Source organism: Kogia breviceps, chromosome 3 (genome assembly GCF_026419965.1).
Source record: "Kogia breviceps isolate mKogBre1 chromosome 3, mKogBre1 haplotype 1, whole genome shotgun sequence".
In the NCBI taxonomy this organism is placed as follows: Eukaryota; Metazoa; Chordata; class Mammalia; order Artiodactyla; family Physeteridae; genus Kogia; species Kogia breviceps.
In genome coordinates this window covers 5,538,484-5,564,868 of record NC_081312.1, presented here as the reverse complement: position 1 = coordinate 5,564,868, position 26,385 = coordinate 5,538,484, and the positions used below count along the sequence as shown (strand labels likewise).

Genomic DNA, 26,385 nt, shown 5'->3' with positions numbered 1-26,385 from the left:
GGCAGCCAGCAGGGGCCCCGGCATGCTGGGAGCCACACAGACATCAGGGGCCAGGGGCCAAGGGTCAGGATAAATGGGGCGAGCGAGACTAGAGATCAGGGACCCTGTTCTTGGGGAGGGAAGAGGGGAAGGAAAGAAGGAGGGGAAAGGAGAGGGGGGGGAGGGGAGGAAAAAGAAAGGGGGAGGGGAGGAGAGGGGGAGGGGAGGGGAGGGGAGAGGGGAGGAAGTCAAGGGGATAAAGAGAGGCCAGGGCTCCAGAAGCCCCAGCACCTGCTCCCAGCCCACCCTAGGTCACCCCCGGCCCCTCCTGCGGGGAGTAATGGCCACACAGGGACCGCCCCCCAGGTCACCCCCGGCTGGGCCCCAGGAGGCTCACGTTGCACATCTCTCGGACAATGGCCTTCTCCTTCTCACTCAGGTCCTCCTCACAGCTGTCCTGGAGCTGCCGGTCCAGGTTCTCATGGACCTCTAGGACCTGCAGGGGACAGGTCCCAGGGTCAGGGGCAGAAGCCACCGGGCAGGCCTCAGGCAGGTCGCCCTGAGCCCCGGCTGCAAACGGGAGCCGTGGGGTCCCGGGACGGAGGGGTGGTGTGCAGGGAACGGGGCGTGGAGAGACGTAAGGGCCCGGTCATCCTTCTCCGCTTTGCGTCCTCTCCCCGCAGTACAGTGACACCGAGGACGCCACACGAGGGAAGCAGCGCCCCGTGCCAGCACCGGGGGCAGAGCCGAAGACAGGTCACGCGGGAGCAGGGAGGACAGGTGGGGTGGGGGCCCCTGTCACACGGGGGGACTCACTCCGACCCCGGGCCCCCACCTGGGCCTCAGGGCGGCCCGGCTCATGCACGTCAGGGGTGTGTCCCGGTCACCACCGCACAGGCGCGAGTGTGCCATGCCTGTGCAGCCGTGCCGGGCCTCACACCCGGGGCACCGTGCGCCGCGTCCGCGGCGCGCATACACGTGAAGGGACGGGGATGCCGTGGTGGGAGATGCACCCCGGGGCGCACCCGGAGGCCCTGAGCAGGGCGCAGGAGGAGAGGGGCCTGGGAGACCTGAGCCTCGACCCCCATCCCTGACCCTGGGGAGTGCCAGCCCTCCCCCTACCACCCCCGGGCCTCAGCTCCCCTGGCCGCTAGCCAGCGCCTCTGAATCCCCCACCACGGTGCTCCAGGCAGCCATGGCCACCCAGAGACCAAAGGCCCTGCCCTGCCCTGCCGCTCAGAGGGGGCAAACGGGGGGGGTCCAAGGTCACAGGCTTCTGAAGTGCAGCAGGGATCTGGGGGCCCCCGAGGGAATGGGAGCCGGCAGGGCCTGGGCCTCACCTTCATGGCGTGTACAACAGCCTCTGGTTTCTGTCCCGCAGAGCTGTAGCCGCCCGAGGGGGGCGGGGACAGCTCGGGAACCGTGCAGGCCGGGCCCTGTGGGAAGGAAGCGCATCTCAGCTCGCCCTGGCTGGCTCCCAGGTGGCGGCCACAGGTGTGCCAGCAGCCGGGAGAGGGCACTGCGTCTGCCGGGCCAGGGCCCAGGCGGGGGGAAACAGGGCTGGAGGTGACGGGGGAGAGGAGGCTGGGGTGAGGCAGGGGGGCAGCCTCGGGCCGCCCCACACGCATCCCGCAGGCTCCTCTGAACAGCCCACAGGGAAGGTCTGCTGTCTGTTTTGCCGGTCACCCGGGAAGATAAGGAGGACCTGGGCTCCAACCCCAGGCGGCCTGCCTCCTAAGGCCCCTCTCCCTCCCCGGCCTCCGCCCCCCAGGGCATCCCTGGGGCTTCCAGCCCTGACCCTCCCAGTTCTGTCTTGCCACCCAGGAACAGTGCCACCTCATTCTACCAACACCCTTATTGGCAACCACGTGCCCACCACCCACATCAGCCTGGGGGGCCGGGAGACAGGCTGGGAGAGGAAGGGATCCACTCCCTGGCCCTCTGCCCGCCCGCGTCAGAAGCCGAGTGTCTGTCTGCCCAGCTTCTCCTCCCCGGCTGGCCAGCTCCTTCTGGCCCGGTGTCCATGGGGCAGAAGGCAGGGCTTTTGGCTGGGGCTGCAGCGGGAACCCCGGCCCCAGAGCAAGGTCAAGAAGGGATCAGGGCCGCACAGAAGGAGCCCACGCACGAGGAGACCGATGGAACCGCGGGGCGGCAGGAGCCGGGAGGCCAGAAGACACGGGGAGGGGACCTGAGGGGAACCGGCAGACGCTGGGAGGCAGAGATTAAACACCAACAACACCCCAGGGAGTGCGTGATGGGGAGGAGACCCTGGCGTCCTCGGGCATCCTTCCTGTCTCTGAGTCTTGGTTTCCTTCTCCATCGGTGGCCCCCGATGACCCCTCCAGAGACCAGGCCAACTCAGTGAGCTCGGCTGATGAGGCCATCGCCCTGGGACCCTGCCCAGCCAGGCCACACTGTGCGGGGACCCTCGGGGCCTGGAATCTTCCACCACCAGCAGCCACCCTCTGCCTTTTCCCCACCTGCCCGCGTGGCCCGGACCTGCTCCCGGGGCCTCACAGGCTCGCCCTGCTCTTGGCTCCAAGCAGAGGCCAGACCCCACAGCCTTGATGTCCGGGAGAGCTGGGCTTAGGCAGGGTTCTCCAGGCAGGCCCGACCCACTCTGCACCTCGGTTTCCTTGTCTGGACGACAGCCAGGGTCCCTGTGTCCCAGGGTGTATGGAGAGTCCTGGGATGCTGTTTCCCTAACTCTGGCCCAGGCTACCCGGTCTCTGGTTCCTGGCTGGATGCGTCACGCGGGGGAACCAAAGCGGCTTCTGGGAGACAGGTGGGGAGCGGGTCACACACACAGTTGCGCACCCTGAGGCAGAAGGCTGCCCTCCCCACTAAAGGCCAGCAGGGGGCGACCGCACACAAGTACAGCCCAGGAAGGCGCCCGGCCCTGGGCTCCTCTGGCCTCAGGTCCTGTCTGCGCCTGGGGCTCCCTGACCCCCCGCACTGTAAGAGGGCCGATTCTGAAGCAAAGGCCAGGAGGGGCCGGGATAGGCCGTGCAATCCAACCCTTTCCTGGGCCACCCCACCGAGCGGACAGCAGGTGCTAATGAGAGTGTAGCCGTGGCATCCTGCAACTGAAGCCACCCCCGGACAGCGGTCAGGACTGCTGCGACCTTTAGAGCATTTCCCAAACCCAGCTCACCCCTGCAGGCCTGCCATGGCAGGAGGACCACAGCCTGAAAAGCGCGGTGATGCCTCCCCCCTGACTTCCTAAGAGCCCACTCGGAGCGGAGCAGCCCACGGAGTGCCGATTGCAACCCTCTGCGCAGACGCTGTCTTTCTATGCTCCCACTTTACAGGTGAGGAAGGGGAGGCTGCACGACTTGCCAAGGCCACAGAGTTAGTAAACCAGGGGGCCGAGCCTCCACCCCAGGTCTGTGGAACTCCAGCGCTGGAGCCAAAAGCGGGGACATGCGTGTACACCCAAGAGCACTGAACACAGGCATCAACACAAGTGCCTGTGCAGGGGTGTTCAGAGAAGCACAAGTCACAATAGGCAAAAAAAAGGAAACAAACCAATGCACAGCAACCGATGAACGAAACACAAAATGTGGGGTACCCACACAGCTTCTGGACGTAAAATTTCGTCCCAATTTATGTGGACAATAAAATTTGACAGTAAAAAGCAATGAAGGTCTGACACATGCTACAATGTGGATGAATCTCAGAAATGCGGTGCTAAGTGAAAGAAGCCAGTCACAAAGAATGGCATATTTTATGATTCTGGTTTGTATGAAATATCCAGAAAAGGCAAATGTGGAGAGGCAGCACGTAGATGAGTGGTTGCCAAGGGGCTGGGGGTGGGGAGTTGCGGGGAGGGATTGCTAAGGAGCACGGGGTTTCTTTCCAGGGTGATGAAAATGTTCTGCTGTGATGACTGCACTGATCTGTGAAGATTCTAAAATCCACTGAAATGGACACTGAAAAATAGTCAACTGACCAAAAACAAGTAGGGAAACCAGTTTCCCGAGGGACCTGTCAAAAGCCTCCTCCTCTCCGACGCCGATGGGTACAACCTCCGTTGCTCACTCCTCTGCAGGCAGTGGGTGGGAGAAGTGGGTAGGGATGGGGTCAGGGAGGGTGGGGACATCCAGCTGGGCAGGGGGGAGGTGTCCCCACCCCACAGGGTCACCTGCTTCAGCCCCGGGATTCTCCGACATGTGGACATGCAGGTAGCCTTACAGAAGATGTGCCCACAGCTAACCGTGGAAGAGACAAGGCCCCCGGCAGCATCAGAGCACAGGGGGTCCCCCCACACAAACCTCCTCTCCCTGTGGACCCACGGGCCCTCCAGGGCCCAGCGAGGGCTCAGCACCCTATAAAACACCCCAAGAGGCCTGGCCTCTGAGCTTCCACCTCAGCTCCAGCCCCTCTACTGCCTCCTCAGCAGCCTTTGTGACCGCCCCTCCCACAAGACACCATCACCCTCTCCGTCTGCCCCCGGAGCCTGCCCGCAGCCTCGTGCTGCATGCTGGCCCCTGGGCTCCGAGCCCAGCTTGGCCTGGTGCTGGCGCGCACTAGCCACGCGACCCTGGCAAACCGTCCCACCCCACCCCACCCCACCCCGGTGGGCCTCAGCTTCCTTCCCTGCAAAGCGGGTGACAACCCATGGCATATGCAGGCAGCCCAAAGATGGCGCAGGGAGCCCCTCCTAAAGCCGCCTCCAGGAAGCCTTCCGGAAGACTCATGCCCTCCGCCAGCACTGAGCAGCGCTGTGCAGGCCTCAGGGGCCCAGCCTGGGGGAGCGAGCTCCCTCCGCTCCCGTCTGCACGTGCTGGGAGCCAGCCAGGCCCGCACAGCGCTTTACAGTTTGCAGCCCCCCAAGAAGGCTTCAGTGCCCAGTACCGTTAGCTGTTAGGATTCCCACGGTCGAGAATGAACAGAGGGCAGAGGGTATGAAGGGCTGGGGGAGCCACTCCTGTGGGGGCAAAAATGCTGGGCTTTTCAGAGCCCTTCATCACGGAGCCTCATTCAGCCACGGGGCTCCTGGGTAAATATTTGGATGATCCGTCATCAGCAGGCTTTGCTGCCTGCACAGCGCCAGCAGCTACATTCCTGGAGAAGGTGCGAGGGCCTCAGAAGAGAGACAGCAGAGCTCTCGGCCGGCAGCCAGCGGCAGCATCAGCCCACTCCTGCCAGCGCAGAGGCCCAGGGAGGAACCCTGGGGCTGCCCTTGCTGGCCGGGATGGAAGGGCGACAGCCGAGCTGGGACCCCGGGGGAGAGTCCAGGCCCACCTTGCAGTGACCTCAGGCCGGCTCGGTTTCTCATCTGTTCCGTGGGGACTTCTCATCAAGTCCCTGCCTTGTTGCAGGGCTTCTGTGTGTGGAGAGCGCCCAACACGGCCCTGCACGTAGCAGATGCTCAATAAACATCTACAGAGCTCACGCGAACGCGTGCTTCTTGGGAGGTAGTTTTTGCACATTCACAGATTTGTGCAGTCACACCCGACAGAACATTTTCATCACCTCCTCCCGCCTCCTGCCAGCCCCTGGCAGCCACAAATGTACTTTCTGCTTCTGTTAGAAGTGTGTATTCTGAATACAAGAATACAGCCCTCAGTCACAGAGGGATAACGGGCACATTCACCTGCAGGGAGCAGTCCTGAGCCGGGCACGCACATCCCAGGGAGCTGGCCACACGCTGCCCTCCCTGTCCCACCCAGGGAAGCTCAGAGCCCAGGAGGCACCCTGGTGCTAATGGAAGCCCAGAGTCATGAACTTGAGCTCCTCCCCCACCTCCGTTATAAAGTCTGGGGGAGTCGCCCTCACGTGCACACAGGGCAGCCACTCCCTGCTGTGTCCGAGGAGCGACACAGGCGGACGAGTTGCACGGAGAGACGGCGGCTGGGCCTCGTGGCCTCTGCCCCAGCCTGCGCTGCCGGCGACGGTATCCCAAGTCGGGCCTCCACCTCTCACCACCATGCCCGGCCCTTACAAGGTTCTAAGGGTCGAGGGTGGAGGGTCAAGGGTCGGGAGCCCAGGCGCCGTCCTGGGAGGGCGAACGAATGAGGAAGGCCACTCTGGACCTGAGCCCAAGCCTTGCCCTGGAAGCAGCTCGGGCAGAAGCCGAGGGTCCCCGTCCCAGCTCAGCCGTGGGCCGTCCTCGTGCCCTGGGCAGGTCACCAGCTGGTCTGAGCCTCACGCCTCCACTTCCGGAGGTGGGCGGTCCACATGGGGACAGTGGGGCCCTTGGGGGAGGGGCACTTACATTCTGCAGGGCATCCTGGTAGGAGGGCGGCAGGCTGGAGAGCTGGGACTCCGAGTGGTACGGAGAGAAGCCTTTCCGCAGCGTCCGGAACTCTCCGGAGCCTGCCTGTGCGCGAGAGAGACGGGGAGAGGGGTTAGACGTGAGGGCCGAGGGTGCTCCGTCAGGTCCTGGGACCGCTAGACGAGACGCCCCTGCCCGGTCCAGGCGGGGCTCCTCCATGGGTTCCCTCCGCCCTGCTCCGCACACCTGCCTGGAGGCCCTGGTCCGCGCACCCTCCCTCCGCCCGCCCACCCCCCCATTTCATCTGTCCTCACTGCCACTGTCATCAGTCGCCGTTGACATCCATCTCCCCGTTCAAGTGTCAGAGCCACTCGTTTCGCGCGCTCCCTGCTGTGTATTTTATAAACATCTGTTGAATGGCTGAATAAACAGGTGAGTGAATGTGGGCGTGGCTCGCCCCGCCCCGCCCCCCTCGTTCCTCTGCTCCAGCATCCTGCACTCGGGTCCCCAAATGGCCTGGGGAACGGCCTCTGCAGCCCCTGGGGCCCACGTCCTCGGGGAAGTCCTCCCGCCTCCACGGGGCTGGGGCTGCCCAAGGGGTGAGCCTGCACAGCGCTCTGACACGCTGCCCGTGGGCCTCCGCCATCAGAAAGCAGCTCGTGAGTGTGGGCCCCGGGTCTCACCCTCTGTATCCACAGGTACCAGCGCAGCCGGGCTCATGACTAATGAATGCCCAGGGCACGCTTAGAAGGAGGGGGGAAGCAGGAGTGAATGAATGGATGAATGAATGAACGAACAAGCACAAATTTGGCCTTAGGTGGTTCCCCTCGGGGCAAAGCAGAGCTCCCCAGAAGCTGAGGCTGGACCCAGAGAGGACCCAGGGGTCACGCTCAATCCAGCGGAGGTCCCCTGGTCCCGCCGAGCAGAAATCTTGGCCTCCGGACCCTCTGCATCACTACATCCCTGGGGTGGCACTTCTGACCCCAACACCCTCTTCTACTTCAAAGGAACTGCGGAAACACTTCTGGGCAGATAAAATGCAGCGGAACATCCCATCAATCAGCAGGCCATCGAGCTGCCCAAACAAACCCTTGGAGGGGAAGAGGCCAGGGCTGGGGGGAGCGAGGCGGGGCAGCAGCCACTCCTGGGGGCCCTTCCTCCTGCTCCTCAGCACTCCCTGGCTCTGCCCGAGGCCCCCGCACACAGCCAGCTTCCCCCCCCCCGCCGCCGGCCGCTGGACCCAGGCCCCCATTTCTCACGGGACCTCCAGCCTCATCAGCTCCCTGGGTTCTGCTTTCCCGCCCCCATCAGACCCAGGTCAGACCCCCCAGGTCTCAAGGGCTTGGGCACACACAGCAGTGCCCTGTAAGTCTCTGTAGGACAGGAGTGGAGGTGGCCCGGGGGAACAGGAGAAAGGCAGTCACCCCCTCATCACCCCACTCCCATCCCATCCCCACCCCAGGCTCCCACATGTCGAGGAGAGCAGAGAGCAGCCGCCTAGCTGAGAACTGTTACCGTGGCCTAGGGAGGACCGGAGCGTGGCCAAAGTCACCAAGGGACACAGAGGGGAGAGAAGTGGGGTCCCCCGAGTTGCAGCAAAAGGTCTTACCGGGGGACCTCAGGCACAGTCCTGCATCGTAAAATGGGACCACCACACACCGACCAAGGCCTGTTTGGGTTAACCTGGGGCGTCAGAGCCCCTGGCCCAGCCAGGGGTCTATCTGAGCCGAGCCACTGCCACGGGGCACCGACAAGAAAAAGAGACGCCGCCCCTCGCCCAGCACTCATTCACCCTCCCATGGGGATCCCCCGTTCAGGGCACCCCTGCCTCCCTGGGGGTCTCACCCCCAGCTCCACTTATAGGCAAAAATCCCAAAACCGATTATTTTCCTGCCCAGATCTCTGTGACAGTTACAAAATCTTCTCCAGTGGAAAGCGCGTTCTCAACTCAACACACAGGGACCAGGTGTAAGGCCTGGCTGGCCCAACACACACACACACACACACACACACACACACAGACACACACACACACACACAGACACACACAAATACACAGACACACACAGACACACACACACACACACACACACACACACACACACACAGGCATGGATTTGACCACAGGGCCAGGCATTGGGCCACCTCCCGTCGGCCCCTGGGACCAGCACGGCGGGTGCCGCCCTGTCCTTCCCCGCACCTGTCTAGATTCTGCTCTGCGCTGAGTCTGCCCTCCTCCGCAGCTTCTCTGATCCCGGACCAAAGGGGTTCAGAAGCAGCCCACGTGCTGCTACTGAAAACACAGGTTTGTGTGACTCCTCCCTCCCCGCAGATAATTCCCTGGGGAGGAGGTGCGTGTGCAAAAGAGGGTGGGGAGTTTTTAATTAGCAGCGTGCAATTCCCACCCCTGCCTTCGGTGGTCTCCGTAAGTAACCATTTGCGAGCCCGGAGCACGGTATGAGTGCTGGCGGGGATAACGCTGGGGGGACGGAGCTAATGACGCACCGAAAGGAAGAAACGTGATTTGCACTTAAACCCAAAGTTAAAAATCCTGCTATTTGCCTCTTGGTGCCCTGGAAGATGAAATCCCTAGGGTTTCACCACTGAGGTGGAGCGAAGCTGAAGCGGCCTTCTGGGGTGGCGGGGCAGGCAGGACAGGGGGCGCACCACTGCACCCCAGGAGAGGGCTGCCCCGCCCCCCAGGCCCCCTAACGGCGTCCCTCGGGACACAGGGAAGCGGATCTGACACACAGAGCGGGAGCTGGAACAGGGTTTGCCCGGATCCTTAAAAGGGAAGGAAACGATCCAGCGCTGCAGCTACAGCAACGGCCGCTTCCACCCCACCCTGTCCCCCACGAAAAAGCAGCACAAGAGTTCTGGACTGGGAGGGAGAGACCCAGGAGGCCGCAGAGCCTCCCATCCCACGGTTCAGGGCACCCGGGGCCTCTGTCCAGGGCCATCACTGCAACGCTATCCGGCTCAGAGCGGGTCGCGGCGGGTGGTGTGAACTCAGGCTACCCCCGCCTCTCCGGGCCTCTGTGGGGCTGCAAGGAGGCTCCCAGCAGCAGAAGCACCTAGTCACCGCCTGCCCAGGGACTCCTGCTTGCAAAGCCGGGGGCTCCCTTGAGGCCCCCTGCAGAGCCTCCTGGGGGGCACTGTCAAAGGAGGTGCTGAACAGAAACGGGCCAAGGGCAGAACTCAGAGAAAACAAGGCCAGGCGCCCACCTCTCTGCCCCTCCGCTCAGGGCTCCTCACTGGGGGGGCCGCTTTCTGGGCTCGCTCAGAGGCAGCTACTCGCCCTGCCTTCCTGGTCCCAAAGGGCTCTCAGCCCCTCGGGTGGGCCGTAGGCTACCTCAGGACGTGGTCCTACTGCGTGCACCCAGGCAGGGAGGCAGTGCCACTGCAGAGACGGAAGGTGACCACCAACACGGGGGTGCCCAGGCGTCCCCGTGTGGCAATCCGCCCGACCGCTCAGATCCCCAGACCCAGGGCCCGTGGGCCGATGCGTCTGCAGTGACCAGGGGCAGGACCCCATCAGTGGGAGCCATCCTTCAGCCTGCCTGCCCTCGTGGTACAGGGAGGAGTCGGTGTCTCCATCATGGGGACAGGGCTCCGATCCCAAGTCACAGCAGCCCCATTTTCCGAAACCCTAACACAGGGCAGTAAGGCCTACCTCCCAGGGGTGGCAAGGCTGTAGCGCTCGGAGAGGGTGGGAGCCCAGCACTGGGCGCTGGTGGGTTCCTCCTACCTCCAGGCATCCCTGGAGACCTCGCCCGAGGACCTGGGCCAGCTGGGAGCCAGCACTAACTCCTGCGGCCTCGGCAAGCCCTTACACTACCGGGCACTGCAGGTTCTCCTGCAAAGTGGGGATCTCGACCTGCCCCCTGACCTCACAAGCTGGGCAGACCCGGTGAGAGGTGGGTAAGGAGGGGCCTGGGTGGAGCATCACAGATGCTACTGTCTCGTAACTCTTTTGTTGTTATTTTGTAAAGCTGGGCAGTTAACGCCGGCTCAGAGAGAGGGCGGATCCCACGATGAATCTAAAGGCAGGACCAGGGCACCCTGGCTGGTGGTCAGCTCCCAGGAAGAGACGGGAGGGCGCTGCGGGGGGCACCCAGAGCAGACAGGGCATCACACAGCACTCCAAGCAGCCCCCACCCCACACAGCACTGCAAACAAGCCCTGCCGGGCAGCTCTACCTGAAGCCAGCTTCTCGGGCGGCCATAGGGGCGGGGCAGCTGGAAGGGAAGAGAGCAAGTGTCACCCAGCAATGCCAACCACGACCCTCACCTCTGCCCTCCCTCCCCTGGACACCCATTAGCCCAAAGCTGCCAGGACCTCGGCTGGGCTGGAGTAGGGAAGCCAAGGGCCGAGGTCGGGGACCCCAAGGTGCCTCACAGGAGCCCTGTTTTTTTAGAAACTCCAGATAGCACAAGGACTGACAGCACACCTGCCACACGCCAGGCACTGGGGCCCCAACCCCTTCACAGCCCTGCCCGAGGCTCACACCGGAACACAGCTGCCCTTCCGAGAGGCACCCTGAGATCCCAGCCAGCTGGGCGAGGCCAGGTACCTGCCTGTCCTCAGGGCCAAGGTTGCCTGCAAGGTCTCTCATGAGAACACACGGGTCCTACCAACCAGATTTACCTGCTTTTCTTCCCCCTTTAATTTTACGAGAACTCATTAGCTGCCCGTGAATCAAAGGGGCTGCGGCGTGGCCAGGGATCCGGTGGGTTCTCCCAGTTAGTGCTCAGACGAGGCAGCGTGGCGTCCACGTGTGGTTAACGCGTGGCTGTTATTTCTCACCCGCAGCTGGCACTGCCCCCGCCTCCCGTGCAACTTCAGGTCCTAAACCATTTTTCAAACTCGGATGTGTGTACCGCCCAGAACCACGTGGCCTGTAACTGATGGGTACCGCGCTGACCAGGTCTCAACCGCAATGACCGTCGTCCCCTCACGGGTCCCCTGGCAGGACCATTACTTGCTCCGATGAGGTGAGTGAGGGGCAGGCCGTGTGACCTCCGTGGAGGCAGGTGGGGGGCTCTGGAGGGTACAGGTGTTGCAAAATCCAAATCCCATCGCAACTGAGTGGATCTGAGCAACTCGCCAACTTCCGGGTCTCTGTTTGCCTGCATGTCAATTGGGGTCCAGAAGGACACTCAGCTGCTAGATGGCCCACAGGCGAGGTCACAGCGGCTGACCCGTGACCCTTATCGCCAGCCAGCCCCGGCCCTCAGTGCTTTCCGTGATTTGCCCTTTAATCCTGGGGCAGACACCGTTAGTGTCCCCATTTTACAGCTGAGGAAACCTGAGGCACAGAGGTTAACCCACTGGCCCGATGCCACCCAGCTGGTAAGTGGCACTTTGGGGGCTGGAACCAGGCCCTCTGGCTCTGGGGTTGGCCTCTTACCATGCTGACCACCTAGTGTCTGGCTCACGGTGGACACTGGTTAAGCCTCGGGCACAGGGGACAGAAGTAGAATTCCTAGTCTCTCTTCCTGCCCACGTTGCTACACTGACCATCTGCGTGGATGATGGAAAGAGGGGGTTTCCCCCCTGGCTGAGGAAGAGGCTGGACTGGTTCTAAGGTTCTGCTAAGGAAGCAGATGAAGCCCTCCGGAGACCACATCTCTCATGACAGAAGGGGCGGGGACATGACAGCCAACCCCGGACACCGAACAGGCGAAGCAGGGATGGCCCAGAGCCTGTCGACAAAGCAGCAGGTCACAGAAGATGCCAGCAAGCGGAACTGCCAGCACAGACAAACCATGAGGCCAGCATCCCCGCGGGGCTCGCGCAAGGGGATCGACCAACCAAAACAACCCTCCCTGGGGGTGCGGGAAACAGGACTGAGGTGTCAGCAATGGGCTCAGATGGTAGCAGACTGTTCCTCAGTCCCAAGGCCTGGATGGTTCAAAACTCAGACAGAAGGCAAAAAGGCGCAGTCCATCAGGGACCAAGCCCGGCTGAACGGGCGCGGTCTGCCAGACCTTGAAAAATCCCAGGCTCCCAAGACCAGGAAAAGGAGAGAAGGGCAAGCCCTGCCCGGGCGCCCCCAGGTTCCAGTCAGCGCTGTAGCAGGCATCACCATCATCCCCGTCTTACAGGTGAGGAAACCCGGCACCGGGACATAAGGCATCTGCTGTGGAAGTGGTGGAGCAGGGATTATCTGAATCCAGACTCCTCTGGGGCTCAAACCCACTTTCTTATACCGTCAGGCCAACACCACCACTGCTACAGGTTGAACTGTGTCCCAGTCAAGTTCAGATGCTGACCTGTTGACCCCATGCTCCCCAGAACTGTGAGACAGTACATTCAATACATTTCAGTTGCTTAAGCCCCTTCTCCACGCACCCCCCACCACTCCGCCAAAGTGCATGGCTCTTTGTTACGCAGCTCTAGCAAACTAATACAATCGCCTGTCCCAGGAAATCCTCCTCCCCCCAGGCCTCAGTTTCCCCATCCATGCTTGGTGTAAATCCTGGGGTCACTTCCAACCGGAGTGTACAGTGACCCTGTGTGGCACAGCAGGATAGGAAGAATGGGCACAGGGGCCAGGAGGGGGGGGAGCGGCTGGGACCGGTCGCAGCCGCGGGCCTGGACCACTGCCTCCTCTCCCCCAGATGGCCGCCCACTCCTGCCCAACCTGCTTCTTGCTCTTTTGCGAAGCTGGCTTCTGGGCACATGCGGAGCCTTCATTGATCTGCCCAGCAGGGAAGTGAACGGAGGGAACCACAGAGCAGAGGCCCCCGCGTCAATTACAGCCATCTCCAGCCCAGCCCGGCTAGGCACAGAATCCACGGGAAAAATCGTATCACATTCTGGGCTCCAGATGAATCACTGCAGAGGAAGCAGCTGTGTTGATGAAATTTTAAAGCCGACATGAGAAAGAAAATATGAACTGCAATACAGTAATTTAGCCTGTGAACACTCTGGCACATTTTAAATTAAAGCTGTTTTGGAGTTAAATAGAGGCTGTGGAGGGAGAGGGCAGGCAGGGGGAAACAGGAATCCACAGAGGCTCTCTGCCCTCCCACCCAAACCCCAAAGCCACGTCACCTGAAGATAGTTAAAAGAATAACATTGCTCTCCCCTGCTTTTCGCCAAAGGCAGGTTTTCCACTTTGCACAGAGCTGGAGGTTTCTGTGCAATTTGATTTCACTGAAAAGATACAGGTGCCAGAATCATAAAATCTCACAAGCTAGAGCCCATGAGACCATGGCCAGAATCCCACCCATGGCAGCAATCTCCTTCAATATTCCCAAACATGGCCATCCATCCCCCTCATCCATCCACACTTGATTACCTCCAAAGATGGTACACTCACTACCTTATGAAGCCACTCTCCCTGGGCTAAGCAGACCTTCCTTATTCTGGGCAAGAACCAGCCTCCCCTCCCGGCCTGGGAGACCAGGTGGGTGCAGCCAGGGTTCCCCAAGATGCATCCACCAAGTCCAGCTGGGTATTGAGACACAGATGTGACCACTGAGACCCAGCAACCCAGTCCTTGAGTACCTAACAGTCCAGCAGGGGTCGGTGCCAGGCTACACAAGGAGGATCCCAATACCCCATCAGCAAGAGAGGGCAGCCTATGGGGCTGAGAGAGCCCAGAGCAAGTGCCGGGCCACCTGGGGGGTGGCTGGGGAAGGCTATTGGCAGGAGGCCAGGAGGAAAGACGCTAAGGAAACCCCATCTTCCCCGGACCGCATCAAAATAAGACCAGTACTCTACTTGTGGGCTGAGCCCTGCCCACGGAGTTCTCCTCACCTCTGCTGTCCTCCACAGCCCTCCTGTATACAGGAGCCTGCTGGCCAGGACAAGGAGGCAGCACAAGAGTGCCCCCTGGGGGTAGGCCTCTGCCTGGACACCACTGTACCCCCGGGGCCATGCACACAGCAGGTGATCAGTTACACATGGAATGAGTGAGTGAGTGCCCATTTTACAGGTAAGCAAACAGAGGCCAGGGGAGAGGAAGTGGCCCAAGGGTCCTCATAAAGCTGATGCCACCTGAGCCACCCTAGAAACCCAAAGGCAGGCAAGGTATCAACTGCTGCCAGGAAGCCCTGAGCAGGCCAGAAGCGGCCCTTCTCTCACTGTTTCTCACATCTCCTGTGTGGCTCAGAACAGCAACGTCCCTCCTCCAGGGCACCCACCCACCCTCAGGGCCAAGCCCTGGTGGCAGCAGGTGACAGGGGCAACAGGAGCCCTGCCCATGACCCTGGAGATGCCCTACCCACACCCTGGCCCCGGGTGCTTTTGCATACTGTAGGTTGAGGCTCAACCCTCAGCTGAAGCAAGGGGACCAGGGCAAGTGGGTATGCGATGAACTGGGGGGCCAAGGCCCCAGCACCACACGGCTGCCCCCTTCTCGGGATGCTGGGTATGGCCCTGACGTGGCTCACTGGGAGACCCTGGGCAAGACCCCCACTCGCCAGCAGAGTCCTCGCGAGGAAGAGATGAGGACAGAAGCCAGGTGCCCCACCCCCACGACATACACAAGCACCCACGGCTATCACCAGAGCAGCTCAGCCTCACAAGGCTTCATTTGGGGAGAAAGAAAAGTCTACTCAAGAAACAGGAATCGGGCTTCCCTGGCGGCGCAGTGGTTGAGAGTCCGCCTGCCAATGCAGGGGACGTGGGTTCGTGCCCCGGTCCGGGAAGATCCCACGTGCCGCGGAGCGGCTGGGCCCGTGAGCCATGGCCGCTGAGCCTGCGTGTCCGGAGCCTGTGCTCCGCAGCGGGAGAGGCCACGGCAGTGAGAGTCCCGCGTACCGCAAAAAAAAAAAAAAGAAAAAAAAAGAAAAAAGAAACAGGAATCTTGGAACACTGGCACACTGGATGGTCTCTGAGCTCCCAGCACTTCTCCTGTACTAGCGAGGAGCCGGGCAAAAGCATGTTCTTGTCCCTAAAGCCCAATCTGCCTGAAGCCAGCAAGCCTGGGCCCAGGCGAGAGGTCGCACCCCCGTCTGATGGCTGTGTGTTTCCGGAGAGCCTGGCATGGGTACAGGTCGGGGACAGAACCCCACCGCTGCTGCTACTCCAGGACAAGGACAAGGTCCCCAGTCTGACCCCTGGGAGTGGGTCAGAGCAGGCTTGGCGGGGAGGGACCAGGCAGAGAAACCCCCTGCCCAGGTGGTGGCCGCACCCCTGATGCTCCAGACACAGGGCCCCGTCAACCTCCACCTCTGCACTTGTGGGCACGGGGCAAGTGGACACAGCTATGGGGGGCTCCCTTATGAGACCAGGGGGTTCCCAGAGGGAGGAGGAAGAGGAAGCACTGCCACTCTGCAGCCTGAGCGTGTGCACGTTTTGCACAAGTCCACGGTCAAGTCTACCATGTGGAACTGGGTGCATGTTCACGGTGGGACAATGTGGTCTAGGAGAGCAGGGGCCACAGGGACACTTCTGTCCTTGTCCTTGGAAACAGGACCACAAGCCATGCCCTGGCTGGACCACAGAACAGCACTGCAAATGGCATCCCAAATTCGGGGTCCAAGCTGTCAACCTGCTTCTCCCCAGAAACAGTGACACGAAGAACAGCTGGACTGGGGCAGACTCACAAGGCTGCTGACCCCGCCCCCCGGTTGGAGGCTTCCACTGCCAGAGCGAGAGGTCCTGGCCTTCATCCTGCTGTATAGGGGCTGAAGCGAGTGACTGGCTCCCCTACTCGCTGGATGGGAAGCAGCTCCAGAGCAAAGGCCCCCAAGTCCTGAGGCTGCCCCCATCACCTCTGCCTACAGCTCCTGCAGCCTGCCCCACACACCCTCCTTAGCAACCGGGACAAGCCCACATGGAGCGTTCAGGTCTAAGGAGCCCTAGCCCACAGCCAGGCGAGGCCCCAGCCTCGAGGCTGGCCCTTGCCAGCCCCGAGGAGCCAGCATATCTTGTAGCCGGGCCCTTCCAGCACCTTGACAAATGACACATTTTGTTTGAAAACAAGCCTTGCAAGTCAGCGCCTGACACGTCGCGGTGGCCATGGGATGCAGGGGAGCAAAGACCCAAATGGGAACCACATACCCTGCAGGGTCCTACCGAGCCAGGGGGAGTTTCCAGCAGCCCATGCAAGGGCGAGAGGCGGGATGGCAGTCGTCCGGCTGCACTTGGGGCTGTGAGCATCCCAGCCGCCGCCCAGTGAGCAGAGGGGGTGTCTGAGCAGGGCGGTGGCACCAAGCCCACTGGTCGCCTAGCAACGAGGCCAGGCAGCTGAGCCCTCCCTGGGGCTGGTTCCCAGAGAAACGCTCTGGGCATCCTATAGCCAGCCACTTAGGGGCCAGCAGATGTGGCAGGGGAGAGGGATACTGAGAGGAAGTCAGGAATGAGTACAAGCGGGAAAGAGGCTGGAGGGTGAGCCGAGCCAGCTGGCCCCAGACACCCCACCCGCCTGGGCTGATCACAGCCTCGCATCGCCACCCTGCCAACAGCAGGAAAGGCCCCTGGTCCTGGCGGCCACGCCCCCTCCACGCTCCAGCCGCACCCGGCAAGGGCACAGACGCCTGCCTACCCCCCACCTCTCGTCCTGCACCACCTCCTCCCCGTACTGACCCCATCACCCATCTCTAACCCGCCGTCCCTGCGCTGGGGACAGGCCAGAGGCGGGCCGGGGACGAGGCCTGGCCTCATGTGTCTGTGGACCCAGGCCAGGCAGGAGGGAGGAGGGCAGACCCCAGCCCAGAGGGAAACTGGCACGGCAGGGGCAGGGAAGTTTCCATGTGGGTCTGAGCGGGCACAGGCCAGCCCGCCTCTTGGACCCTGATGCGCCCATCCAAAGGGCAAAGCAGTCCATTTCTTCAGCACTTGTGTGTGTGTTCTGCGCCATCTCTGGGACGGGCCCAGCACCAGCCCCCAAGGAGCTCGCAGACCCCGGGGGGGGGACAGACAGGGAAAGGCTGTGACGGAGGGAAGGCAGGTGGCCGTCCTCAGCCAGGTGTCCCAGGACGTGAGTCCGGGCAGGAGTCGGGGGCAGGTGGAAGGTTAGGGGCGGCAAGGGGGAAGGGAACCCCGGGCGTGCTGGGGCGAGGGTTAGGCCCTGGGTGGCAGGTGGCAGCAGGGCCTGCGCTGGCCCTCGGGGTGGGGTTGGTCCACAGCCAGCCTACCTGTGCCAGGAGCTTGTCACCCTCCAGCAGCTTCACCTTGGTCTCCAGCTGCCTGATGTAGGTGGACGAGGGATCTGTAACGACACAAAGCGGGCACGTCACCCGTCGGCAGACTGTATCCAACAGGAGGGCCCACCCTGCCCTGTGCCCCCTCCGGTGGGCCTCTGAGCCCAGGTTTCCCTGAGTTGCAGAGAGGGGGCGAGGGGTTCCCTCACCGGCGTGTCCTGGGCTCATTCCTTCGGCTTCCACAACACTTCAGGTCCAAAAAGAGTTCTCACAAACGCTCCCCTGATGGGACCCTCACCCAGGGGCAGCCCACCCCACGGCCCAGGGTCCAGGGAGGCCCTCCCCTGCTCAGGGGGGAAACTGAGGCCCCGAGCGTGCCAAGTCAGCATCTGGGCTTCCTCCGCTCCATCCTGCCTGACGCACGGAACTTCTACAGGCGATTTGTTCGGGGGGCCGCATGATGCAGATAACCCACCACCCCTCCTGCAGTCAGGGGCCAGTGAGATACCTCCAACCACACGCCCCCCAGTTCCTGAACGCAGAGGGGGTGAAATCCACCTTCCCTCACCACGCTGACCCAGCTGCACAATCACATCAGAAGCAGGAGAAGGACTGCCCCAGTGGCGCGGCGGTTAAGAATCCGCCTGCCAACGCAGGGGACACGGGTTCGAGCCCCGGTCCGGGGAGATCCCACATGCCGCGGAGCCACTCAGCCCGTGCACCACAACTACTGAGCCTGCTCTCTAGAGCCCACGAGCCACAACTACTGAGCCCGCGAGCCACAACTACTGAAGCCCGCACGCCTAGAGCCCGTGCTCCACAACAAGAGAAGCCCCCGCTCGCCGCAACTAGAGAAAGCCCACGCGCAGCAACGAAGACCCAACGCGGCCAAAATATAAGCTAACTCATTAATTAATTAATTTTTAAAAACCACCTTAAAGCATCCTGTCTCTATTTTTTAAAAAAAGAGGCGGGAGAAATTCCGCCACCCTGGCTACCCACAGCCCTGGTCCTACCTCCCCACTGGGCTGGAAATCAGCTCAGAAGAGAAAACTAATGACTAACTCACTCCAGGCCAGGACAAGGGAGCCTGCCTGAGTGGAGGCCAAGGGAGACACGGGGCAGAGAGGGCAAAAGGGGAGGGAGGCAGAGCACGGGACAGGGAGGGTTAACACAGGGTAGGGCAGAGGCACGGTGACCGAAGAGTCACAGCAGGTGTCCGTGCCGAGGGAAGAAAGGTGGGTCCAGGCACCTCTGTGACAGCACGGGGTACCTCCCCCAGGAGGTCTGCTGCCACCTGCTAAGGGACGGCTACGCGCCTCCCACCCACACGAGCGCTCGGCCAGAGGCCACACAGCTCAGACGCCAGCCTGGGCCGTGCCCCTGGGCCAGTCTGCGACTCCGGCCGCACCCACCGGCCCCGACCCCAACAGGACTCAGGCTCTTCCGGATCACACCAGCGGGAAGGATCACACCAGCGGGAAGGATCACACCATCTCAGAAGGCACCAGACCTTCGACCAAGGCCAGCTCCCTGACGCCCCACACCACTGCCCCCCACCCGGGAGGGCTTTTAACCTTCCCAGGTGGGCAAAGGGGGCTGAGGTGCAGCCAGAGGACAAGCTGGAAGCGTCACGCAACCACACCAGCACAGTCAGCATGACCGCGGACGAGCCCCGGGCCCTCGGGGTCCTGGTGTATGACGCAGACGCCATGCCCCTCCCCGACAGAGCCTGCTGGCAGAGGAGGGGTCCACGGGCGCCCTGTGAGGATGGGGCGGCCAGTGGCCCCCTCCCCGGGGCCCCAAGCCCCCCGCGCTGGAGCCTGACCCCGGCTCCACGAGCTTACGCCCATCAGCAGCGCTCAGCTGCTGCCTCTGACGCGCCCCCGGTTACAGGAGGTGCCCGCGTGCCCCTGGGCCTGCCTGCTGTGGGGTCGCTCTGTCCCCCGAGCATGCCCTCAGGAGCCTTGTCTCCCCAGCCCTGGACCAGGCCCAGGAGCCCTCGGCCCCGCCCTGGGCAGGAATCGGGGGCGGCCCACCCCGCCCCAATTACATAACCGACTCCTCCCCCGGCTCCCTGCCAGTCAGCTCTCGGGAACAAGGAGCCTTCTGGAGAGGAGGAAGGTCGCTGGCCAGCCCACTCCCCCTCGCTCCAAGGGAGACCCTGGTAACCACGGGGCAGCTCTGCGAGGAGCCCCGCTGTGTGACCCGCGAGAGGTGCAATGGCTTCTTTATACACACACGGGGCAGTGGCGGGGCAGGGCGGGGGGACTGGACCCCGGGCGGTGACTCCAGAGGCTCCCCTGTGCCCAGGGCCCGGGCAGGGGACCCTCAGCGGTCACTACAGTTCACGCCCCATGCTGGCCCCCAGCCCCGGTTTACCCGTCCATCAGCCCAAACTGACCAGCAGTTCCCACATCGTGTCCGCACCCAGCCTCACGAACAGGCCTGACGGGAAGGGCCTCAGTGTTCCAGGGGTGCTGGGCCCTCTGAGCAGGGGGACGGAGACGGGGTGCAGCCTGGCCTCCCCAATCCCGTGTCCTCCACCTGCTGCCGGCAGGAGGGTTTCCTGGAACACCACCCGGGAAACAGCGGATAAGGTAAACTCCAAAGACCCTCCCAGCTCCCTCAACCTTACACGTTAAAACAACCACTGACCCCTATGTGGTCCCCCTCTGGGTGGGGTCGGTGTGGGAGGGAAGGTCCCCCCCCCCATCCACCCCCTGTGTGACGCACGGCAGCCCCTGCACCTGGCGCCTCCTTGAAGGCTCGCAGGGGCCAAAAGGCATCGTCCCCGTTTTCCAGACGAGGAGGCCACAAGGAACAGTGCCCCTACTTGCTGGCAGGTGAGCAGGGGGGCCCAGGGCCCAGACTTCCAGACCCTCTCCCCAACACCCAGGCCCACCCCGCAGGTCAGTGCTCAGGACCCCAAGTGTCCGGCCGCCCTGAGAGGAGCTGACAGCACCGTGCCATTGTGAGAAGCTGGCAGAGGTCCCTAATGAGACGTGGCTCTTGGTCAAGCATCTGCCCCGGGAGCCCCAATACTGCCCAACCCTCGGGCACGGCTGCAAACCAGCCCCCCTGTTCACCGCAGCCCCACCCCCAAAGTCAGGAGAAGGACAGCCACTTGTGCGTGACCAACGACCTGAGTCAGGTCACTCACTCTCACGCTGTACTGTCACAGAGCCACCGCCCGCCACGGTCTCCTGGCTACGGGGGCGATTTTGCTTCCCTCACTGCCATATTCCCATGGGCTGAGCCACGAGCTCCCAGCCCTTCCCTCCTCTGGCAGACTGCCTGGAGCCGTGGCCTGGGTGAGAGTCAGCAGACGTGCCGGGCAGCTCAGCGCCCGCCTCGCAGGATGGCAGTCGGAAAGAGGAGCGGCGACAGAGCCAGCGCCACGAGAAGGGACCCAGGCCATCGCTCAGCCCGCAAACCACAGGCCGCGTCCACGGCCCCAGAGCAAGGAACCGCTCCGCTCAGCCCATCTGTCTGGGTTCGCCCCGAACCCCAAGAGGCTGCAGAGGATGAACTACACTTCAGACATCAAGGTCTGTTGGGGTTTTTCTTTTGAATTTCAAAAGAACAACGTGAGAAACTTAAAATGTCTTTCCATCCCCCAGTGCTCCCAATGGAACGTATCCTAAGGAATTAATTCCAATCATGGAGAATGCAGCCAGTGTTACAGTGACCAAAACTGGAAACAGGGCTTCCCTGGTGGCGCAGTGGTTGAGAATCCGCCTGCCGATGCAGGGGATGCGGGTTCGTGCCCCGGTCCGGGAAGATCCCACATGCCGCGGAGCGGCTGGGCCCGTGAGCCATGGCCGCTGAGCCTGCGCGTCCGGAGCCTGTGCTCCGCAACGGGAGAGACCACGGCAGTGAGAGGCCCGCGTACCGCAAAAAAAAAAAAAAACTGGAAACAACTATTTGTCCAACAACAGCAGAGAGTTTATACCCTTGTCCATCACTCAGATGACGTTTAGGAGAGTTTCTCTCCTCAACGGTGCAGAAAAACATTTAAACGCCAGTGAAAAGAACTGGACACAAAACTACACGTAGAACGGCTGCTATGTTTAGAAACATCGATGTATTGAAATAGAAATCCAGGAACGAGGCACACGGAGATACCGACTGTGGCGCTGCTCACGAGGAGACGGGTGCCCGTTTATTTATTCACACCCTTTCTTGTTAATTTTCAAATAATCTCCTTTTAGAATAGGGAGAAATCTTTCTTTATAAAAAAGGAGAAGGGACTCAACGATCGTACCCTCACATCGCAGAGTCCCCCGCTAATGTCAAGGGAAACAGAAGGGTGTTCCAGAGGACGGCGTGGGAAGTGGGCCCCATTGGTCACCCCCTGCCCACTGCCCCCAGCTCTACTCTGGGGGCCTTTTCCCAGGCCCAGGCTCAGCCCCGAGGCTGCCCAATCCTGCAGAGTTTAACAGGCTATGAGGCTGCCTCCTCAAAGACCCAGGTAAGCCTCCCCCGCCACCCGGGACTCCGTACCCACTGCCCCCTACCCTCAGCTCCCCAAGCCAGGCTCTGCGTGCTGCCAGGAGCCAGGGAGCCGGACACCCGGTCACCTGGGGGCCAGAGCAGGTGCCCTGCGGTGGGGAAGAGAGCTAGGTGGACCCTCAAGTCGGGGTTGGTGGGAGGGGGAGAGCAGGAGGGCAGGGGGCGCCAGGAAGGGCTCGGCTCCCTGGGAGGACGATCCTTCCCAGCAGCCTTGGGCAACTCACAATCCCCCCGGGGCGCCTCCATGCCCCGCCTCTTGGAGACAAGCGTGTAATTAAATTAATCCCAGGTTTGCAGTAACAAGCAGTAGAGCCAGCAGGGAGGGAAGTGCCATTTCCTGGCTTGACTGCTGGGGGCAGGGGCGGGGGGGGGGGGGGCGCAGAATGAGGGAGGCGACTACAGAAGGGACCCCGAGCCAGGCTGGCCAAGGTATCCCCTGGACACTCCCGACCCTCCCAGGGCCCACTGGTCCAATTCTGGGGGACCCACGGCCCACCTTCCATCTGGAGGGGCAGGGAGAGCTCCCCACGACATTCTCGCTCTCAGGGGCCTGAACATCGGCCCCCTCTACGCCCCTCCTCACAGGTCCTCGTTCCCAGGTGCGTGGAGGACCAGTGCGGCCCGTGCGTGGGTGGGAGTCATGGAGTTGAGGGTCTGCAAGCCCCTCCCCACTGGCGCCGACTGGCCCCCCCGAGGAGTCCTGTGCCAGGTGCTGGCATTGACCATCAGGCCACTCTGCCCTCCGGGAAGCTGCCAGGTCACACCTCCCTCCCCCAGCCTGGCCCCCTGCCTACCTAGGCAATGTCACCCCAGCCTCACCATCGGTCCAAACTGCAAGGATTTGGGGGCCAGAGGCCATGTCCGATCACCCCTGTCACCCCGTCCCCACCTAGCTCACCGCTAAGCACATAGTAGGCCCTTGGAAAAACCTGAAGACCTAACAGGAATCTGTCCTACCGGCTGGGTGGAACAGGTTTCCCCGAAGGAGTTGGCTCTTAATCCTATGAGCTCCCACCAGCAGCAGCTGCAATGACAGTAAGAAGTGCTCAGCCTGTGACAGTGACCTGGCACCCCCAAGGCCACAGAGGGTACAGCATGCCAGCGGCCAAGGGCAACTGTCCCTCAGACCTCAGCCCACAGCATTTACACTGCCGTCTTGTGCCAACCTCACCGGGAACTTCCATCTTAATTTGGGTGAGACAAGGATCCGCATACAAGCGGGTTAAATGGGAGGTGACCCCAGGAAGCCCAGGTGAGGGTGTGGAGAGGTGAGGCGGGGAATGGGAGCTGATGAGAAGGGCGTGAACCCGCTGGGGGTCTCACCGTTACTCGCCTGCCCAAGGGGTTCCCTGGTGGGAGCCGCTCCTGGCAGGAGAGTGGTGTTCATGTCCCAGGAGTGCCCACCTGCAGAGGGGACAGGGCAAGCTCCCAGGCGGAGCTGCAGGTGCCCACAGGTGAAGCGGGCGGTGGGCACGGAAGCGGTAAGTGCCACGGGGACCTGGGCAGGGCACCAACAGTATCTGCCACAGCTTGGGAGAAAGTACGACTTTCCCTCTCTGCAAAGGAGGAAGGATGGAGGCTGGGGGCAGGGGGTTGGCACCGTGACACAGAGCCTCCTGCGCGGCCTGATTCTCCAGCTGCTGCCTCTTCCAGGGTCCCCACCAGCCCTGCCTCCCTTCCAGCCCCCTCTCCCTGAGCGGGGTCCCTATAAGGTCTCGGGGGACAGGCAGGCTTTGCGGCAGGCCAGCCGCGGGAGGCTCAGGAACGCCACACCTGCTCACCCCCAGCAGCTCTGCCGTGAGATGGCTGGCGTTTCCACGACGCAGCCCGGCTGATCCAATTCCCTGCTCCTTCCACTTCATTACGAGGGGTCGGCTGTGGCATCGGGGCCGGTGGCTCCACCGAGGTGGAAGGGCCTCATTAAACAGAAGCACCCTCATCATCCCAGGCTTCCCTCCCTCTCTGCCCCAGACGATGAGAGCAGCTCCTGAGAGCATCTGCCTTCCCCTGAGTGGGTTCCGGGGCTTCTCTCCTCTCTCCCCGGCCCCAGGACTGGCCCCCAAGGGGGCGGGTGAGTGCCACACATACCCACGGGCCGTGGAAGTCAAAACCAAGTAGGGCAGGCCCACTCTGCACCATGCAGCCTCAGTCTCCACCCGTGCCTCCCACCTGCCCAGGATGTGGTGGAGCTGTCACCTCTCACAGGTAACCTCAGACACTTCGCCCCCACGGGGAGGTATCCCCATCCCCCCACAGGCACAGAAACAAGGATGCAGAGATGCACCAAGTCACACAGGCAGGGCCACCAGGAGAACCACCCCCAGGGGGTTCTGACCAGCTCCGGGCACCAGAGACAGTGCTATGGTCTGGATGTCGGTGTCCCCCAAAATCCATATGTTGAAACCTAACCTAACGCCCAGTGTGATGGTGTTAGGGGGCAGGGCCTTTGGGAGGTGATTAGGTCACGAGGGTGGAGCCCTTGGGAGTGAGATTAGTGTCCTAACCAAAGAGACCCCCACCCCACCCCCAGAGCTCTCTTGCCTCTTCCGCCAAACGAAGACACAGCAGGGAGACAACCGTCTACGAACCGGGAAGTGGCCCTCTCCAGACACTCAGTCTGCCAGCACCTTGACCTTGGGCTTCCAGCCTCCAGACCAGAGAGAGAGAAATTCCTGTTGTTTAAAAGCCACCCAGTCTGTGGTATTCTGTTATAGCAGCTCAAACAGAGTAAGACAGACACAGAGCAAGGCGAGGTCATTCCAGCAAGAAGCAGCAGTAACCACGCACACTTAATGAGCACCCAGTGTGCCTTCCTTACAGGCAATCGTCCTCACTGTCTCTCACTGTGAGCAGGCGACCGACCCCTGTTTACAGATGAAGAAACGGAGGCTCCGGGAAGTGAGGTGACAGCCGCAGGCCAGGCAGTGACGGAGCAACCTGCTCTCCCCAGGCAGCCTTCCCTACCTCGGGCTCAGTGCAGCCCTGCGCTCAAGGCAAAGGCCACATTTTCCGCGGTACCCAGTCCTGCTGGGAAACAGGCCAGGACTCGGTCCCAGAGGGGCACTGCCCTCCCACCCTGCGCACAGACCAGGCTCGGCAGGTCTTGGGCTGACGCTTCCTGCTGCCCTCACCTCTGATGAAAGAGCATCTCCATCGAGGCCCAGGACACTGATCCAGCAGAGCCTGGAACGGTCCTGTCTTCTTAAAGGACTTGGATGGAGGATGTTCCAAGCCCAGGCCCACCTGCTCCCCAGACCCTGAACAATCCCAAAGGTCACCAAAGGACTGAATCCTTACAGAGCAGTGGGTCCCCAAATGCAGGACTAGAAAGGCAAGTTACCTGTTCCACGAGAGTCCAGGCTACCAGGGGGCTGTGAGCTCCCCATCACTAGTGAAAAGCAAGCAGAAGCTGAGTGCTGGATGGAAGCCCCTGGAACACTGAAGTTTCCCCCACGGAGCTGGGAGGAGGGCATGGGAAGCTGTTCACCGACCCCAGTGCCCATGTACTCACTCTACCACCCTCTAGATCCCCCAGGGAGCCTGACAGGCGGGCGGCAGAAAGCCTATCGTACAGAGGACAAAAAGAGAGCTCAGCGAGTGAACGGGTGCACCCAACGTCGCAGAGCCAGGCACCGGCAGGACCAGCAGTCACGCGTGCTTGCGTAAGGGCACGGTCCCCTGCTGCGAGGGTCTCTCAGCCTAATGCAGGAGCTGCAGGAATAGCCACGTTTGCTGAAGGGCAAAGGCTGGAGTGAAGAGGCTCAGCCCAGGGATGAGGGGGCCGAGAGCAAGGATGCGCTGATGGGGAGAAATCAGGGACTCCTTCCTGAAGGAGGCGGCATCTGAGCTGAGCACTTAAGAGCAAGCAGGGCTCTGACAGGCCGACAAGGCAGGGTGGGGATGGGGAGGATGGAAGGCGAGTCCCAGCTGAGGGCGCATCTGCCTCCTGGCACACATCGCGGCCCCAGGAGGTGCGGGCTGAATGCGAGACAGATATTATTTATGGATGAAGGCGAAAAGGCTGAGGAGGCATATCAGAGGAACATCGGGTTCCCGAGAGGTCACCTCTTGGGATTGGCAGCGCTGAGCGGGGAGAGCTGCCCCTGCCCCTCCCTCCTCCAGGTGGGCCTGCCCACCTGAGCCGCCCACCAGGAGGTCTGCATGGTGGGCAGGCCCAGGCAGCAGGCTGCAAACTCTGAGCCGACCCCCAGAGCCTCGGGCGTGAATAAGAGTTCCCCTGTCCACACAGGACGTTGAGAAGGGACCCTTCTTTCCCATTCGCACGTGCAAATGTTACTGAGCACCTATTACGTGCCAGCAGACGCCAAGCAAAACCCCAGCCCTCCCAGCACGCCCCCGTAATCCTCACACCGAGCTCTCCCTGTTCACCGCAGAGGAGCCTGAGACTCAAAGAGGTGAAGCAGCAAGTCCAAAGTCACACAGTGAAAACACTGCAGGGCTGGGATTTGAACCCAGGTTTGCCCAGAGCCAAGGTTCTTTCCACCCTGCCTCTAAGCTTCCCCGGCAGCCCTGGGGGTCCCATACAATCACCCTGGGCCTCTCCGAACATCA

The 26,385-nt window shown here is 62.1% G+C and overlaps 1 protein-coding gene across 3 annotated transcripts in view; it reads right to left on the bottom strand.

Moving 5' to 3' along the window:
• Positions 1-26,385, bottom strand: part of CCDC85C (coiled-coil domain containing 85C) — a 79,734-nt gene that overhangs the window by 2,975 nt on the left and 50,374 nt on the right. The window contains exons 2-6 of one of the 3 annotated variants that reach the window (XM_059058372.2): positions 17,293-17,366; positions 10,399-10,437; positions 6,200-6,304; positions 1,320-1,415; positions 377-475 (exon numbers count right to left, since the gene is read on the bottom strand). In XM_059058372.2, the coding sequence (XP_058914355.1) occupies positions 377-475; positions 1,320-1,415; positions 6,200-6,304; positions 10,399-10,437; positions 17,293-17,366 (413 nt within the window). The remainder of the gene's footprint in view (positions 1-376; positions 476-1,319; positions 1,416-6,199; positions 6,305-10,398; positions 10,438-17,292; positions 17,367-26,385) is intronic. The other 2 variants (XM_067027782.1, XM_059058373.2) reach the window with 2 other exon arrangements.